This window comes from Oreochromis niloticus, linkage group LG18, assembly GCF_001858045.2.
Source record: "Oreochromis niloticus isolate F11D_XX linkage group LG18, O_niloticus_UMD_NMBU, whole genome shotgun sequence".
In the NCBI taxonomy this organism is placed as follows: Eukaryota; Metazoa; Chordata; class Actinopteri; order Cichliformes; family Cichlidae; genus Oreochromis; species Oreochromis niloticus.
Window position 1 is genome coordinate 28,405,600 of NC_031982.2, and position 14,985 is coordinate 28,420,584.

Consider the following 14,985-nt stretch of genomic DNA (forward strand, 5'->3'; position numbering starts at 1 on the left):
CGAGCGCTTGCGCGTTGCGGGGGTAGGGGGAAGGGGGCATTTCTTGCAAACTAACTCCTTTTCCACACATACACATAAATTATTGAAATAAGCACCGGGAATGGCCGAAATGTATATCGTAAACTAAAACGAAATAAAATTTCAAATAAATAAATTAAATGACAAAAGTAAAGGTGTTCTATACTCCCTTTAAAAATAGTAATTGAAAGAAAATAAAAATGCGATTTTAAAAACTTAAATAAAAAGTGGGACTACTGGAATAACAGGACTACGGTTAAAAAAACAAAAAACAAAAAAACAACAACAACAAAAAAAAACACTGTCAACTGTATTTTGCACAACAAATAAAAAAAAGACACCCCTATTTAAAAATGTATATAATATATAAACTATGGAACACAAAATTTCGATGAATAATTTCTACTTTTGAAAAAAAAAAAAAACACTTAAAACTTTTTAAACAAATTGTAAACAAAGTTTTTAAATAAAATTAATTTGAAAAAGGTATTTAAATTAATATTGCATGGTGTACATTTTCTCTATTGTGCAGTATTATTGTCATGGGTTATTTTATTGCTGCTTCTATATTTTCTTCCTTTTAATTTTGCTGTTGTAATAAAGTGAATTTCCCAACTGTGAGACATACAAGCTGTCTTACTGCAGTGTATTTTATGCTTTGGTTAACAAAATTAAAGACAGACTAACTGCAGGCCAATGCAGCTAACAGATAACTGTTAACAGAGCTGAAACAACTACAGTGATTCACTACAGCTTATCAATCTGATCTGATCAACAGCCCTGCATTTATTGGCAAGGACTGACAGTGTCATTTAATTGTATTTTTTCCACTCAAACCTTTGTCATATATGAAGATGAATAAAAATACTACTAATTACTACTATACATTGGAAGTCTTACACTATAGTGTATTTAATGCTTTGATAAACACTACAGGAGGCACAAAAATCTTAAAAATAACTACAGTCAACGCCTTAAATACCACAGGGTAGAGACAGCCGTCCCTTTGAACCACACAGAAAGAACAACCCTGATCCACTGAAACTTATCACTCTGATCTGACCACAGCCCATCATTAAAAAAAAAAAAGAAGAAAGAAATGTTTATTCCAGGTGATACGCCTCACCATGTGAACACAACGCTGCCCTCTTCTGGTCTGACAGGCAAAGGTTCAAATCACCAGCATGCATGTTGGCACTCACTGCCTGCCATTTCTCTGTGAGTGCATCACAAACTGTGTGCAGGGCTTTGAGTGCATATATTTTTATATGTATAGGTTAAAAGCTTAAAAGTGACAATGCTTATCCCAGCAGGCTGAAGTTATGATGCTTTCAGGGTACGACTAGCACAAAGGTATGGCTTGAGTATGCTACCCAAGTGAACCCCCACCACCAAAAATAGAAACAAATAAACAAATTTAAAAAAAAAACAAAACAAAACAAAAAAAAAAAAACAACAACAACTCACACCAAAGCCAAACACCTACAACATTCATTTAACATTGTTACCTGTTGATGGTGGTTACATGTTGCTTAGCCAGGGTCCACCCAGGGGAACTGAGGTTTTCTTTTCATCATCAAATCCTTAGATGGTGCCATGAGGACCTGCAAGCAAATTGACAACAGCAGCAGGGACATTTAGTCAAAAACCTCAGGCTTGATGAGTTTTTCACATGTAGTTTAAAAGGAGGTTTAGATCCTGGTGGTCTGGGTGGAGCAAAAACAAAATCCACCACCTGTTTGTAATTGTCAGAAGGGCCTCCTGGTCTGGCCATTCAACAACTACACCTGGCTGTGTTCATGGGTAACACACAAAGGCACTCAAATGTACCAAAAGGAGTTTATTTGTGCACAACAAGGGTTTTTAAACTGAAATGGCACTTTTATTGAACATTTTCCAACAGGAAGATCTGCTTCATATTTGTTGATTACTCGCACATTCTTGCCCAACAGCACACAAAATGCAGCATCTGCAGCTCCATATTCATCATCCTTTGTCTGATATATCTACTATCCCTTCTCTGTACACGTCTAAACCACCTCAGACTTGCCTCTCTAAGGCTACGTTCACACTGCAGGTGAAAGCGCATCAAATCCGATTTTTTTGACCCTATGCGACCCATATCCGATCATGGTATGACAGTTTGAACGGCACAAATCCGATATTTTCAAATCCGATCTGGGTCACTTTCGTATGTGGTACTGAATCCGATACATATCTGATGTTTTAGAAAGCGACTGCTGTTTGAACGGTCATGTCGCATTAAATCCGTCTTTTATGTCACTGACACAAGACAGACGCCAATTATTAGCGCCGGAGAAGACAAACGAGAAAGCACGGCGGCCATTGTTAAAGCACGGGCTCTCTTTTTTTCCTCAGCGTCCTTCTTTCTCCAATTAATTTGTCAAAATTCTGTCGGTTACAACTGTGCAGAAATTGATAGACTGCTGCAACAACACCTACTAGCTCTGTAGCCGCCATTTTTACTTCCGTAAACAGAGCGCGTTGTGTGTGACGTCTTCTTTTGCGCATGCGGGTCGATTTGAGGGCCGTAAACATTTTATTTGTAGTGTGAACAACCAGACAAAATTTGATAAAAAAAATCGGAATTGAGCATTAAGACCTGCAGTGTGAATGTAGCCAAAGTCTGGTCACTCTAAACAAGAACTTTAGCAACTTCAACTCTGCAATTTCCAACTCGGCTTCCTCTCTTTTTGTCAGTGCCACCGTCTCCAAACCATAGATCACAGTAGGTCTTGCTACCATCTTGTAAACCTTCCCTTTCACTCTTACTGTCACGCTTCTTCCAAATCCACTACATTGTGCCTGCACTCTCTTCTTCACCTCTCTTGTGCACTGTCTCTTGCTTTGGATGGTCAATCCCAAGTATTTCAATTCATCTACCTTCAAGTACCTCTGCTAGTTGCATCGTCACTGTTACACCCATCTCCCTCTCATTCACACATGTATTCTGTCATGTTCCAACTAGGGCTGCCACGATTAGTCACCTAGTCACGATTATGTCGACTATCAAAATCGTCGGCGACTAATTTAATAGTCGACGCATCTTTTAAAGCTTCGTAAGATCATGAAAGATGCAGGAATAAGTAGTAGGATTTAAGAGAGTAATAACGGACTGAAACAGAAGATGGCAGCAATGCATGTACAAGGATGCCAGCTGCTGTTGAACACCAAAGAAGAAGAAGAAGCAGCAGTCTCCGGTATCGTAGCTGTGTCCAAATTCTGGGGCCGCATCCTTCGGAGGCCGCGTTTCTAGGCCGATTACGTGACAGCGACGCGACAAAGGCTGTCCAAATTCGAAGACTCCTCCAAATGCGGCCGACAGATGCGTCCTCCTTTTCCACAGATTTGAAGGATGGGTCGGGTGTATCCTTCGTGGCCCAACCTATCCCAGAATTCATAGCCCAGCCAATTCCAGTTTCCAACAATGGCTGGAGCTACTTGGTTTTAATATTACTCTTTCTGGGTCAAAAAATAAACTTTTAAGATATTTTCAGGCGAGAATGTAGCAGAGGAAACTTCAAATAGCTGCTCAATTTATCAAGACGTAACATATTTGCAAAAGTGCTCCGACCTTTTCGGAGATGAGCTGACCGGGAGGTCAAGGCTCACTAGATCTGGCGAGAACAGCGAACTCCTGGCACATCGTTTTCAGACCCCCGCGGTCTTTCACTACTCAGGTTAAACATGATTTATAAGTCACTTAGATAACTTAAAAATGTTATTGTTTGGCTTTTTTCAGTGTTTTATTTGTTCCTGAGTAAATCGGTTTGGCTGAGATTAAAGTTATAGTTTTCACACAGCTGAATAAACATCAAACAGAAAACTGATTAAACAGAAGTGTGAGATCGTCCAGAATTAACTCGAGTGTCGTGTTATATTTTAGATAGCAAGGAGCAGATGGCTGAGTCTATTTAACTCAACCGAGACAATCTGCAAATTTCAATAAAAGTTTGACTAGTCAACTATCAAAATAATCGTTTGTGGCAGCCCTTGTTCCAACCGACTTTCATTCCTCTTCTCTCCAGAGCATACCTCCACCTCTTCCAGGCACCTATTCTCACCACAGATCACAATACTGTCTGTGAGACTCCTGACTGACCTCATCTGTCCATCACCAGTTCAAGACAGAAGAGGTTCAGAGGCAATCCCTGAACCCATCCATCACTCCTACTGCACACATTCCCACCTCTCTTCAACCACTCTTTTCCATACCTTCATGGCATGGCTCATCAACTTTATCCCTGTGTAGCTACTGCAGTTCTGCATTTCACCTTTGTTCTCAAAAGTTGGCATTCTCACATTCTCCAAGATTGTTTAACACAATCTGATTTAAAAGTCCACTTGGAGTCCCACAAAGGGGGTTATCGTCTCGATAAGTTAAACCAGGGTTTCACAACATAGCTGTGAGCGTGTTCATGTGAAAGAGTCAGTGTTGGGAGTATTTGATTTATCAAACATGGACGGGTTTGCTGGCAGCAGTGTGCCTGATTTTATAAAGTTAGATAACACTACGATATTAGAATAAATATAGAGAGGTTAAAACACAAAATACAGGCTGAAAGTAACACAGCTGAAGGCGAGTCCACTACATGTTTGGGTACGTGTGTGAGGAAAAGCATGAATGTCAAAGTACTTTAACCACTTTGGCCAGTTAGACTGGAAAAAAAACTACAAAAAACAAACAAACAAAAAACTGAAATTGTTATAAAAGGGTTTTTAGCCAAAAGGAAAAACCAGGAAATAAGTTTCTTTAAGAATGCTCATCAGGAAAAGAAAAAACCTTCAGACACCTTAGAACCTCTTATTATCCACACACACATGTCCAAGGGATTTCCAGGAATAATAATTCTGTTTTCTGGAGAACTGACTGATCAGTAGCTGGTGAATTCAAATCTGTTAATCTCTAATCTCAAATTTAGCCTGCTTCGGAGCTGGTTAAGTCTGCAGTATATGTTACCATGGTGATCTACACCGTTAAGCAATGAATCACCTTTGTAACTCTTAAAACATCATTAACCCTAAAGCCTGCTTTGTAAACAAAAGGCCTCAGGAGTGTCACGGCATCCTCCACCTTTGAATCTAAGCACTTCTGTTTATCCAGTGAAACATTTCAACGTCTACTACATGTGGCATCATCCAGTGTTAACAGCAGGCTGACATTTTATGAAGGTAAGTAGGTAAGGTACTTACCTTTAATGCGCAGTAAAGTGTCAGCAGACAGACAATAAGTGTTTTAATATAAGTGTTTGTTTAGATTAAGAGGATCCCTAACCAGTGATGAATCTACATGTTGGACTTGCATGTCTCTCCATCTCGCCTAAGAGGAGGAAATCTTTCTGCAAACAGTTGCAGTCTGACTTGGACTGACTGCAACCACTCTCTAAAACATTGTCAAAGGTTTGCAAATAATTGCTATGCAATCTATAAATGTAGACAAATTGACAGCATGTTGTCATCGGTCTGAGTCACAATTCGAGGGAACTTGACTCTTATAGAAGAGGAAGGCTGCTTAGCACAAAGTTAATAGTTAAATATGATTTTTTGTCTAGATGGACAGCAACACTATGCAGTTTTCAATGATTTATACCTGGAAATTGCTGTATTATCAGAAACCGATTGCCCTGACCCCATTCCATCATATGGTAACATTTATGGTAGGTTTTGGTTACAGTGTTGGTATGGTTGACAATTTCATTTGGAGCAAAAAAAAAAAAATACATAAATTATTGAAGTGAGATAACTTTATCTTTGGATAGAACATTAACTTTGAGGACATAGTTTGCACTTGGAAAAAAAGGTGATAAATCATAATATATGTTAGTGCAATACTCTGCACATCATAGAATATTCATGTTATATTAATTAACAAAGTATTGTGATAATATGATATTGTGGGATGTCTGGTGAATCCCATCTTTACTAGCGAAGGCTAAAAAGCAACTTTAGAGAGAACAACTCTGACATTTATGTCTAAAACAAGAGTCATGGGAAATAGATCAGATTTACAAAGCATATTTTGGTGCCTACCTAAAAGGAAATTCAGTTTTATTTATCAAATGGTAACTATCTGGGATTCACAGTAAAGCCTTGTACCGTGATGAAGTGTGTTTTTTACTGTTTTGACTGTAACCGATCTCCCTGCTGTACGCAAACATACACACACAGGAGCCCAATTCATTTATATTAAGAGGCACAGCATTACTGTGGTCATTGACTCCTGCTGTGACACATGAAACCACCTTCTACAAGATTTTACTTGGAAAAAAAAATGGCAGGCTACATTTAAGATAAAAAACTGTAAAAGCTACTTGCATTTGTCAGTACTTTTATACCTTATTTAATGATTTCTTAAAGTTTCTTATAAGCAGTTTATTTGGTATAAATTGTAAATGCAGTGTCAGTAATATTACAACGCTCGATAGTTTCCTTCTCTTAGATATTTCACCTTTTATGCTGCCTGCCAGTGTCATGAGGTTATGACTAAAATATGGCTAGTGGGACATGTGCATGTTTTTAGGTTTTGAAATGAATAAAGTCTGTGTAATGCAGTTATTATAACAGCTGCTGGATGTTTTCCAAATTAGCCAAGCCCATATTAAGCTGTATTGGAGAATAATGCCTTGAAATCTTCTTTAATTTCCAGAAACCTTGAGCAAAGGCATTCTGAGGACAAGGCCGCAAGTGCCCTGTGGTTATGCAAAAATGACAAGAGCTCGAATGACATATTTTAGTAAGTTAAGTTTGTGACCTTGAGATTTATACTTCTAAAACATCTAAAAAAAATACAAAAGAGACGACCTCAAACTAAATACATTACTTTCATACCTCACATACTTTGGGTCAGCACACAACACAGAAGTGCCATGTGGGTGGGGTTTGTCCCACAAAAAGTTCACATAATCACAGGAAAACACGAGAAGTATTGTCCTCGTCTGATTTACATCCCGTCTAATGCAAAAGATGAAGCAACCCCAATACAGTTTTTATCCCAAGCAGGCCTTTATTACTAATTATTAACTAATAATGACAGCACAACTAGTCACCATGAGGCAGTTCCCATTTAAGCTTCATCCGGCCAAGCAGGCCTGGACGGTCAGAGGTCTTCCTCTGGCTGGATGTTTTATGAAAGGAGCTACTGTAGGTTAGATAATACAGTGGAGTGGGGCATAAGGCTATGATCCAGACCCATGCAGGCCAGGGCCAAGCAGTTCCCTAGCAGACCACAGGAGCTGCCTGGCACTGTTCAGCCACACACCCTAAAGCCTATGATCCCCCAGTGCAACATTTCCAACGATGATGATGGAAATTCCAGAGAAGAAATCATATTAAAAAAAATTACCTGCAGCCTCTCAATGAGGAAGCCACCTTTTGCTCGTGTTCTCTTACCCCCCTCAAATAACCCAGATCAGATTTCCGACATCTTATTTTTCCACCTAACTGTAACAACTAGAGTATTAGATTTTTTTTGTTTTATAAAAACAATAAACGTTTCATCCGAACATATTGATCCATATCACGGTCTCCTAGCTTCGGGAGGTTGCAAAGTGATTAGAAACTTGTGGTTTTAGTGCTGAATCGCATCCAGCTGACCAGCCAGGAATTTGATTGCGTGTATGAAATCATCTGATGCCAGAAAACACTAATCACGATGGGCCTTTTTTTCCAGGCGACCATCGATTCAAGTTAAAAACATTGCAGAAAAATACTCACCAAGTCGACCATCGGTCACACGTCAGGGATTTATAAATAGATGGGCAATATTTCTGCAAGTCAGAAGTTTAAAAAAAAAACGACAGGCAACACGACGCAGCTAGCCACAGAGGAACCCAACTACCACTGACGTTAGCCACAGCTACTTCTTCTAGTTGGCTTCATAATAAAAGCCGGTCGGTCCTCCGGTGTCCGGGCAGGCAGAGCCACTGTCCGGTGTATATCCACCAAAAAACGGCTTATTTTGGCTGCTGAAAACTCCATGTCGATGTAAAGCTGGCTGAAACTAGAGAGGTGGAAACCAAAGTGCTACTGTTGGGGGTTAACAACTTTGCTGTAAACGACGCGATCTGATTGGCCCGCCGAGGCCACCAATCACCTGTGGAGAGCCCTCGACTGAAGGCGTCACGCTCCACGGGGCTGGAGTGCAACGTGATTGGCTGGCGACGTCACGACGAGCGTTAGCTTGTAGCTGATTTACATGCTAAAATAAATAAATAAATGTATAAAATGAAAGTAAATAAAAGCTATATACAAAAAAATGAAAAATATGCTAAACTTAGAATAGTAAAAAATATTTATATTCTGTATGACTGAGGTTTTTAGATTATTACATTTTAAATTGATTTTATCAGTCTTATTTATTTAGTTTTTATTAATTTATTTAGTTTTATTTATTTAGTTTTACTCACTGAACTCCTTTTATTCGAATCCATATTTTTCCTACTTTTTTTTTAAATTATTGAACTATTTTGCTAATGCATTCATGTATTTTATTGAGCTATGCTATTCTTACTATTTTATTTTTAATTTTTTGTAAAGGAACGTCTGTAATACATAAACAATGATTTCAACAGGTCTCTTGAGTTTCTTTTTAGAGTTGTTTTCATACATTCTGAATATCTTTGAATACAGAGAACATAAAACAAAAAAAAAAAAACATGGGATTTTTCTCCCTTTTTTTCTTTGATACCAGACACCTTTTCAGAGACAGATATGGTATTCAAAAAAAAAAAATAAATAAAATAAAAAAAAAATCATGAAATGAAGCAATAGCAACCCTCATGCAGCAGGAAAAAAAATGGTCAAACATGTTTATCTCTCTTATATTCTGTCCCCCCCATTTTTCTCTTACATTACTGTAAAAGCAGGGCTGTTTAATCACGCATACTGTATGCATTAATTGTATTACTTTAACTTATATTACAATATAGTACTTCAATTATTTTTGCATTAAGCGAGATAAAACATTTAAATGCTTGATAATTTCATAATGTAAACAAATAAAATAAGAACACTACCCACTACTATACCTACAGTCTTGCTGTTATGCCTGTAAACAAAACCATCCACACTCCTCATTGGAGCGTCATCTTGTCATTTTTAATGTCATGATGTAAGTTTCCACTGCATCAAATCTTCAGCAAATACACAATGACACTTAACAATGTGGGTAAATTTTTTTAGGGGTTTATTCAATAAATAATTCCAGAAAGCAGAATCGCAATTGTGAATGTGATGGAGAAATCAAAAAAGGCACTTAAACATCGATAACAGGCGTAGCCTTTCAAAAGTTCTCTTGTTAATCCTCTTTTTTTCATCATCCCCATTTCTTTTTAATTAAGCACGTTTGATCGAGGCACCTCTGAAAGAGTTAGGTGTAGTAACTCAGACGTAAACCAGGACACTTGTCCACCATTCACATTGTACAAATAAAAACAATATAAGCAAATTTAGTCAGCAAATAAGGCAGAATTGTGTGTATTTGGCATTGCTGAGAAGAATAAAAGGACCTGAGTTGGCTTTAAATTAAGCAAGTAAAACCTGGAGCTGAACAGTAAGACTACTGTACACCGCTGCCCTTCATCAGGCAAGGCAACCCAAGAAAAACTTTTCTCCACAAAGACACATTTAATAAAAATGATTGTTCAGATGGATTAGGTCACTTTGAAAACAAACATACCATCACCTCCAGCTCTGTTCTGTGAATACATGTATGGCTTTACACAGAACACAAAAAGAAAAAAAAGAAAAAAAAAAAGAAAAAAAAAAAACCTAAACAAAAAACCACTTCCTGTACACACCCCGCTGCTGCCAAACCCGGCACTACATCTGAAGGGCTCGATCCAAAGAGACGCCCACTCATTGAAAATGATTAAAGACACAGTAAAACTTTTGTATGCCTGTTTCTGAAACACTGATTGCCTCCTACTCTGCACTCTATGCATGCACGATAATTTGGAAAGAAACCCTTCCTTTTACTGTCCATTATCAACATTCATTTCAAACCCTCATTGAAACACTGATGGCTTCTATTTAAAAAAAAAAAAAAAAAAAAAAAAATCTCTCAACAAAACCAAAACGTAAAAACCACACGTTTATACATACTGTACAAATTACAGATGATGCATAGAAGATCAAAAGTTAATAGAACAGAGCCGCAAAATGCAATGCTATTATTTGGTGGCTACAACAACAAACAAACAGACAAACAAAAACAGTGAGCATTATAAAACCCGCCCCTCCCATTTTCTTTTCCATACAGTGTTGTCACGAGGTAGGCAAAGCTCCATCATTTGCCCTCGTACTTTGGATTGACGACAGTTGTTACGGCACTTTTGTAGATCGGATTCTCACCCTGAGAAATGCAAAGAAAAGAGAAAGGCAAGTGAGTAAACCGTTGCAAACACAGTAAATGCAATAATGAGACACAGCACTCAACAGAACAGGGGAAACATGCGTAGAACCTTTTTGTGTTTGTGTGCCAGCTGCTTACAAATTGATATTTGAACCTCTTTCTTTTCCCTAGCAAGCAGGTCCACACACTCAAAATAATGACAGTATCTTTTTGTTTTTTTTTTGTTTTTTTTTTAAACTTTTTAGTAGGTTTAATTTAATTGAAGAAAATGTCCTGCTTTTTTAATTAAACTGTGCTTTCCCTCTTGTCTGAACTCTGAGCTAGTTACTGACAGCTTTATTTTTATTTTTTCATCTGTCCTAAAAGCAGCTGACAATGCAAACTCCATTTTCCCTGGAGTTTTTTGGGGGGGGGTCGGGCAGCATGATGGGCGGTGGTTAGTACCGTCACATCACAGCAAGAAGATCTTGGGTTCAGATCTGCTCAGGGGTTCTCCATGTGTCCATGTGGGGTACTCCAGCTTCATCCCACAACACAAAGGCATGCATGAGGTTAGGTCAATTGATGGTATATGTAAAAAGTGAGCTGTCATGTTAGCTCTGCAACAAAGTGGCGATCTGTCCAGGGTGTTGTAGCAGGGGAGAGGTTCCGGTTTTTGTTTTCACATGTGAAAACGTGCTGTGCTGTTATAAGCTTTGCATGTTTGTAGATGATGCAGCTGCTTTTTTATATGTTTGTAGGAGAATGTTTTAACACAGAGATACACCTTAATAAAGTTATCACCAAATGTGAAAATAAACCTGCTTTTCAATGTGTCCAGGATATAAATTTATGGTTAGACATGCATATAAATTCACAACATGCGGTCACCAAACCTTATTTCATTGCTGCACTCATGCAAGAAGGGGCAATACAAACTTTGACCTAAAGGGCAGCAGCTTTATTCCCATAGCTGGGATTGTGGAACTGGTTAATAGGACTCTTGTATATGGGGTTCCCTTGCTAACAAGAAGAAAAAGAAGGGAAGATGAATGGAAAAAAAACTGAAGAAAAAAAATGGAGAGAATCAGGAAAAGCACTGGAAAGGATAGAAAACAGTCTAAGAAGGCAATACATTGTAATAACTAATTATCGTTATTATAACTATTACTATCAGTCATTAGTGCTGCTCAGTAGTTTATGTTTCCTACTTTCTTTAAAACCGTTTTTATATTTATTCTTCTTCCTTATAGGTTCCATTTGTGTTGCCAAAACATTTGATAATAAAATAAAATATTTAAACCCATTTTCTTTAAAAAGGTTTGTTGAAACTAGGAAGAACAGACTTGAATACGATTAAAAAAAAAAACAAAAAAAAAACTACTGACTGTAACACAGTCCACTTCATGACATGTTTATCAGAAGAAATTCAAAGCCATCTAGTGTGTGTCTGTAATATGGTAAATAATAGTATTTAGAGTCATCTTCCACCAACGCTGGCTGTGATTTGTGTTCTGCTTTTTCCCTTCAAATTGTAAACACTGCTGCTGTAACTGCCTCACACCGAGCAGCAGCTGCTGCTGAGCTTTCCATCAGTGGTCATTCTGCAGGCTTCCTCGCTCTGCTCCGTTGCCTTTTATGGTCATGCAGTTGTAGCATGTGGACGGCGAGTGGCAGCACCAGCAGCAGAGAAAAGGCCACTCCCTGCCCTCAGTGAATAGAGACCAAACACAACTGCATAGAGCTGGGGTTCATTGAGGACTGAGTACAGGCCACACAGCAAGAGGCATATCCTCATGATTACTTCACATATTTGCCTAGAGAGCTTTGTCACATGCACAATTCTGGAGGAAGTTCCACTCATCTTTTTGTTTAACACTTACAGTTTAAAGTGGACTCATTTTGCTCATTTCAAGCTCTGCTAGCTCTACTGGAGTAGTTTTGCATAAGTCCCAGTCTAAAATGATCTGCATCTTATAACACTCACCATCTAAAACAAGCAGCCTCCTTCTATACCAAATTTAACCCGCGGACTGTGACACAATGGCTTAAATAACTCTAGCTCTTTCAGCACGGTAAATGTTTTTAAAGCCTAAACCCGAGTGAACGGCTCTGTGATTTAGTGCTGTGGATGATCCGGTTCTACTAACTCACCGTGTCCCATTTGGCGTTCATCTTTTCCTTCTCAAACTTGGCGAACTCTCGGCGGTCGTGGATGATCATGAGCAGTTTCCAGATGAGCAGTAGTGCGAGGCCGATGAGCACAATGCCCGCTACCACACCTGCCACGATGGGGATGATGTCAGGTCCTGACGGGCAGTCTAACGGAAATGGAAAGCAAAGAGACCCAATGAAAACAGTTGCTCATATAAAGAACAAAAACGTAATTATCATAAATAGAAAATAAGTAATCAGTGAAATTAATGGCTATTTTCTTGTTTTCTTAAAAGTAGGGAAGATTTGTCATCTCATTTTCTTTCCCTTGGGTATGATATATTTGGATATTGCTGGAGATTATATTCCAAGTCTAAAAGCAAGCTTCTGTGCTTACATATAGCACAGAAGCGATAACCTATATAAGCATATTATGAATAATCCAGTCTCAATGACATGAAAGAGACCCAAGAGTAGAAATATTAAACTGTCTAAGCATCTGCTTTTGTAACAATAAACAGGAAGCAAATAAAAGGATAATCAGACAAAATCAGCTCAGGGTCGACCGTACCCAGTTTCTCTACCACAAAGACTTCCTTGGTGGAATTCTTGGTGATGGCGTAGGTGTAGTAGAACCAGCAGTCGTTGGCATCCTTCTCTTTGCAGTGGGTCAGGGGGAAGCTCTGGTCTGTGGGCTGAGGTAGATCTTTACGCTCCTTCACCTTTATTAGGTTGAAGTAGCTGCACTCCTTTTGGCACATCTCCTTCTTCTCGCCATCCCCAAATGCTCTGCACTGCACACAATCTCTGTGGAAGCACAGCGTGGTTTATTCACCAAAGTGTTTATATTCAAGACGCCAGACATTATAACCACCATGCTGGAAAACAGTGACCTAGTCTGAACTGCCACACTTGAAAAAAAAAAAGAGTGAAAATCTAACTGTTTAGATAAAGGATGATGTGATCATTTTAATACAGTGACAACTCTTAATTTTAACTTAGTTTTACATTTTGTTTTTGATTTAATGTACTTTGGGTTAATTTCCACAGTGAGTTTGTTATTTTTTTTTTTAAACTGCTGAAAATGTTTAGTGTCAGTTCAGAACAGGAATTAAAAGGCATTTATTTTGTGAGAGCCTCAGTCATACAGACATGCCCGGCTTAAACATAAAGGCCTCTCTATTGACAAAGTCTAAAACTACAGACATGAACTAAAACTAACAGCATTTCTTCCACAGAGTTTATTTTGTCATAGGCTTATTCTACGCACTGCAAGCACATCATCTAATTTAGAATCACAAGCATGTCTCTGGGAGGAAACGCAGGTACCTGAGAGATTCATGAAATTACAGGGAAAACATGAAACTCCACACCCAAAGGCTCCCAGTGACAAGGACCCAGGCAGAACCTTGTTGGCGTCCTGTAAACTGCCTGATGTGTTGTTGTTTTTTTTAAGTGTTCCTTGAATTGTTTTGTAATGTGTATCAAATAAGTTTTATAATAATTCATAGTCATTAGTCTCTGAGATGATTTGTTATGAAATTCTAGTTAAAAGCCAAGGATAAATCTTTTGGCTTTTAACTAGAATTTAATCACAAATCACATGACTCAGTTTGGCATACAACTTCTAAGCTTACATGTTAAAACAGACTTTACATTTTGAGATTTCTAAATGTTGTTTCTCCAACCACAGATGAAAGCTTCACACTCACTTGTGCTCAGTGCAGACACCGGGGCAGGTCGGACAGACCTCACATGTCGGACCCTGGAATTTGGGGTCTTCGCATTTGCAGATTCCACACTCACATTTACCGCGGCCATTACAGAGCTGCCCGTTCTTGGCAAGGCAGGTGGATTCATCCAGGGAACATTCACAGGCATTGCCTGTGTAGTTAGCGTCACAGATGCACTTCCTGCATTCACAGCGTCCATGTCCTAATGGAGCACAGGCATCAAACGCATTCAGTGCGGAGTTAAATCAATCATATTTTCGAGTGAGTTTACTTCTGTAACACTTACCTCCGCAGAGCAAGTTGCCAGATCGGTCGCAGTTGAAGTTGTCACACTCACAGTACTTGCCACTGTAGACTTCTGCGGGATTCTCCCGCTTCTTGCATTCGCAGGTGCCACAGAGGCACTCGCCATTGTTGCTACAGATATCTGTACTGTTGGGTTTTCTGCAGTTGGCATCCAGGTCGTCTGACCGGACTTCGTCTTTGCTGCACTCACATTCACGCCCAATACGTCCTTCGTTACATCTGCCACAGAACAACAAAAGTTTAATTATTCAAGTTTTAGTGTCACATTACAAGCAACAATAAGTCTACTGAATATTTAGAGAAAACACAAAGAACACGGCTCGTGTAGGTGGATGATTAAAGTATGCCACTCAGATCCTAAATCCAGCTTCTAAATCAAATAACTTAAATACTTTGAGGAATATTTTGAAATTACAGACCCAC

At 38.7% G+C, this 14,985-nt stretch overlaps 1 protein-coding gene across 1 annotated transcript in view; it reads right to left on the reverse strand.

Annotated features, from left to right (window-relative positions):
- Positions 1–9,206: 9,206 nt before the first annotated feature.
- Positions 9,207–14,985, reverse strand: part of LOC100692535 (integrin beta-1) — a 28,971-nt gene continuing 23,192 nt past the window's right edge. The window contains exons 12-16 of the mRNA XM_003447451.5: positions 14,543–14,781; positions 14,236–14,458; positions 13,095–13,330; positions 12,524–12,690; positions 9,207–10,390 (exon numbers count right to left, since the gene is read on the reverse strand). Of these exons, the coding sequence (XP_003447499.1) occupies positions 10,325–10,390; positions 12,524–12,690; positions 13,095–13,330; positions 14,236–14,458; positions 14,543–14,781 (931 nt within the window). The 3' untranslated portion in view covers positions 9,207–10,324. The remainder of the gene's footprint in view (positions 10,391–12,523; positions 12,691–13,094; positions 13,331–14,235; positions 14,459–14,542; positions 14,782–14,985) is intronic.